The following is a 3,625-nucleotide window of genomic DNA, read 5'->3' as shown; positions in this document are numbered from 1 at the left end:
ACACTCACCTGATTGTCAGAGGGGATTGGCGTTCAATCAGTGCGTGGTCAATTTGGTTGAAAGTGGTCCCGTCTGGAGAGGCCCGGACCAATTTCCACGCGAACCAGGTACTTCCAACGACCATTTCGTGCGATACTGCTAACTGAATCATCCGCAGTCCTTTATCATTGGTATCCCTGTGTAAGCCATGGGAGCCGACATGTCGCTTGAATATGGACTCAATTCCAACTTGACTACTGAAATCTCCAAGTATGATTTTGATACCATACTTGGGACAGGGTTCGAGACTCCTCTCAACTGCCTCATAGAAGGTCAGAGTGAAATTATGCGGTGTTTCCAACGATTAATTAATTGAAGTAATAAAAACAAGGAAAACTTGTTTGCACTGATGAAGGGAACAAGTGGTTCCCGAAATATCGGTTTTTGCAAGAATAAATACCCACACCAACGAAAAAGAAACAACAAGTTTTTATTACTTCAACTCATAGCAGGTATTCTTCTCCGACTCTGCAGTCTCCTCTGTAGGGGCGTGAACGTTATTGAGATTTATATTTCTAAATTTGAATCGCAAGCGTAGAGTGCATAGCCGTTCGCTTGTATTTTCAAAGCCGATAACATTAGCTTTCATTTCTGGGCTAACAAAGAAACCTACTCCGAGCACATGGTTTACTGGATGGCCAGTAGAATATATGGTGTAGTGGCTTTTCTGCCAGAAACCGGTCCCTGTCCAACGCAGTTCCTGCAACGCTGCTACAATAGCCCTATATTGGGACAGGGTATCGGCTAGCTGCTTGACAGCTTCATCTCTGTACAGGGAGCGCACGTTCCATGAGAAAATGCGCAAATCGTTATTCCGTTCTCGTTGCCGGGTTCGTCGTTGTATAATCCGTCCAGTCCGAGGTTCCTGTTGTGGCTTCATAACAAGTTGTTTTCCGTGTTGGGTTGTCAGCCCTACCCAACCCCCAACCTGGAGGACCAGTTGGTACAATTTGTCCCGTTTTTAGGCGGCGGAGATTCGCCTTCATCCTTCTCCGTCTGCAGCTTTTCGTTAATAAAGAGCTCCCAGCGGTCACCATGCGAAGGTGAAGAGAGGGTTTGGTAGTAGAGCTGTTGGTGTTGGTTCAGCAGGCGTTTCCCAGGTTTTATGCTCCATCGTGGGTACCAATAAACGTTTCGCCCCGGAACCAATACCGCCCAACGTCTCACCATAGGGCCAAAGCTCTTACTGTACAAAACAATGATCTTGCCAGTCCTCATATATGGTATTTCTCGGAGGCTTGGGTTCTTAGCAAGAAAAATTGCGAACTCTTGGCCGTGTTCGGGAGAAGAATCCTCCGAAGAAGTTTTGGCTCCTTACATGAGGATGGACGATTCCGTAGCCTATATAACGACGAAATCTATGAGCGATACTATGACCGTTAATTTTTTGGATTAAATCTGGCCCAATAGGTTACGTTGGGCGAGTCACTTAATCCATATGGCTGAGGGTGATCAAGTCCGACAAGTCCATAAAGGCAACATCTATGGTAGAAAAAGAAGACGAGGCAGATCCTGCTTGACATGGAGCGATGGCGTAGGTCAGGAAGCCAGACAGCTTTTAGGGATATCGAATTGGTGGACCTCGGCGCAAAACCGGGGTGGCTGGAGTTCCTTAGTAAGACAGGCCTGAAACAGATACCGGTTAGAGCACCATTGATGAAAACGAGTTACCATAGCGAAATTGAGATTATACCCAATATCCAAGTAGAAAACTATGCTTATATTGATTGTTGGCGCTTCATACAACGATTTGAAAGGTATACCAAGCTTACGATTGAGAGAATTAACAAACTCGTTCCTAACAAGTCCGAGCCTATTTCATATCATAAATTGATAGACCATACCCTTGCATCTGGAATGTGCGTTTTAGATTCATTATCGTTTCTTCTGTCATATCAATTACAATGACAATGATTTTTTTTGTGAATCGATCTATTTTGCGACGTAATGCAATGTGTGAAACTCCGTTTTCGCTATCATGCATTAAATATTTTACAAAGTTCACAATGTCAAACTGATAGCAGGTTTGGGGTCTAATTCAGTTATTTTCTTCAAAGTTGATTATGGGTGGTACTAGATGCTTTCAAGAAAATAAGTGCTTCATTTTAACGATATTTTATTTTATTATGGATAATCTTATGTATTCTAAGTTACAATAAATTCATACTGAAATCACTATGTCCACACTAGAAACGGCACTTATTCGCTGAGAGAAGGCATGAAGCGAGACCCACTTGCAAGAATCCTATTTAAATGAAAAGGAAATGGTTAATATTACATTTTAACGGAAATATAATTAATTAATATAACTTACTGTCATCGAAATCGCAATTTCGCTTCTTCATTTCACATGGATTGATGAAGACATTGTAGCAAACTTGGTTGTAGGCGCAAGTGATGCTGCCACTATCTGTGCAAGGTTTGCCGCAGTAGTCATAGCTTCCAATAGCGGCTTGGGCGAAAACGATCGCTGGAAAAACATGGAAACGTAAATTTATTAAACTCGTTATCTAATGTAGGCCTCTTATGCAGAAATCAACTATGTATTTTATGACGTCCATGGAAATGTTCTAGATACCCTAAACTGACCAGACTATGAAATTCCTGTAAGTGCCGGAAATTATTCTGTTTAAAATGTAAAAGATGAGGGAAAGTTTCGAAAGCTGACAGTTATTTACATCTTCCTGAACTTTCAAACATTTATTTGAGAAAAAAAACCTCCATTGGAGATACTTGTGACCGGAGAGATATAGAGATATATAAACTACCATTCTTCCCTGCTAATTGTAGGTGCTTATATCTAGTTGCACATACAACTTGCAAGAATCGAAGATCAGAGACTTCACTAATTTTGTAACCAGATCTTCGCAGATTAACTAGGTTTCTGCAGATCATTGACTTAAGCCGGTTTACCAATACCAAAAATAGAATTTGCATCCAAGAATTACTTACCAAGTCCGAAGCAAAGAAGACCAAATGCGAACTTCATGATGGTAAAATGCTTTCTTTAAGATTCTCTGGAGAACGCGAGATAAACTGTTCGAGGTGTCTAGTTTTGTTAGTGAGGGCTCTAAGCTGTACTTTGATAGCGTAGAAGATCAAACTGCAATTCCACCTTCGCATCAGCCGAGTATTTATAAGAAATTTAAATCCAACGTTTGTGGGATCGCGGGCAAACCGGTGATTCACCAAACGGGGCTTCACCATTTCACGCAAATACAGTGGGTGCTAACCTTCCCCCAATCTGGAATCGTAACATTTTAGTATTCACCCAATTTCCAACTTTTCAGATCTGCGTTCTGAAATGAAAATGATGTTAGCAATGTTATTAATTCAATAAGGCAATATTGCAAAAGTCGAAATTGTTCTATTTTACATATAGGCCTGGAAAATATATGTAATAATTACTCCATAGATTGCAGACCTGCAGACGAAAAGTTTCGAAAGTTTTCAGGGAATGCGCTGTGTATATCGCAATTAAAGATTTGGTACCACTATTTGAAATTGAAAATTGTGATCAAAACATTTTGCTATCAGCAGTTGGCGTTATCTGTTTTTGCCTTGCATTCAATAGAAATTTTGAAAT

The 3,625-nt window shown here is 40.8% G+C and overlaps 1 protein-coding gene across 1 annotated transcript; it reads right to left on the bottom strand.

Moving 5' to 3' along the window:
• Positions 1-2,138: 2,138 nt before the first annotated feature.
• Positions 2,139-3,163, bottom strand: LOC119648342. Its single transcript, XM_038050038.1, has 3 exons — positions 2,992-3,163; positions 2,354-2,509; positions 2,139-2,284 (listed from the first exon to the last, which is right to left on the bottom strand). The coding sequence occupies exons 1-3, from the start codon at positions 3,026-3,028 to the stop codon at positions 2,226-2,228; spliced, it is 252 nt and encodes an 83-aa protein (XP_037905966.1). The 5' UTR covers positions 3,029-3,163; the 3' UTR covers positions 2,139-2,225.
• Between the last annotated feature and the right edge of the window lie 462 nt (positions 3,164-3,625).

Source organism: Hermetia illucens, chromosome 2 (genome assembly GCF_905115235.1).
Source record: "Hermetia illucens chromosome 2, iHerIll2.2.curated.20191125, whole genome shotgun sequence".
NCBI classification, from domain to species: Eukaryota; Metazoa; Arthropoda; class Insecta; order Diptera; family Stratiomyidae; genus Hermetia; species Hermetia illucens.
The sequence above is the reverse complement of the archived record's forward strand: the minus strand, read 5'-3'. Positions and strand labels throughout refer to the sequence as shown.

Coding starts and splice junctions, on each gene's coding strand:
- LOC119648342 (XM_038050038.1), bottom strand. CDS start 3,028: ATGAAGTTCGCATTTGGTCTTCTTTGCTTCGGACTTG. Junction 2,510..2,991: donor TCTTCTTTGCTTCGGACTTG/GTAAGTAATTCT, acceptor ATGTTTTTCCAG/CGATCGTTTTCGCCCAAGCC. Junction 2,285..2,353: donor AAATTGCGATTTCGATGACA/GTAAGTTATATT, acceptor TCATTTAAATAG/GATTCTTGCAAGTGGGTCTC.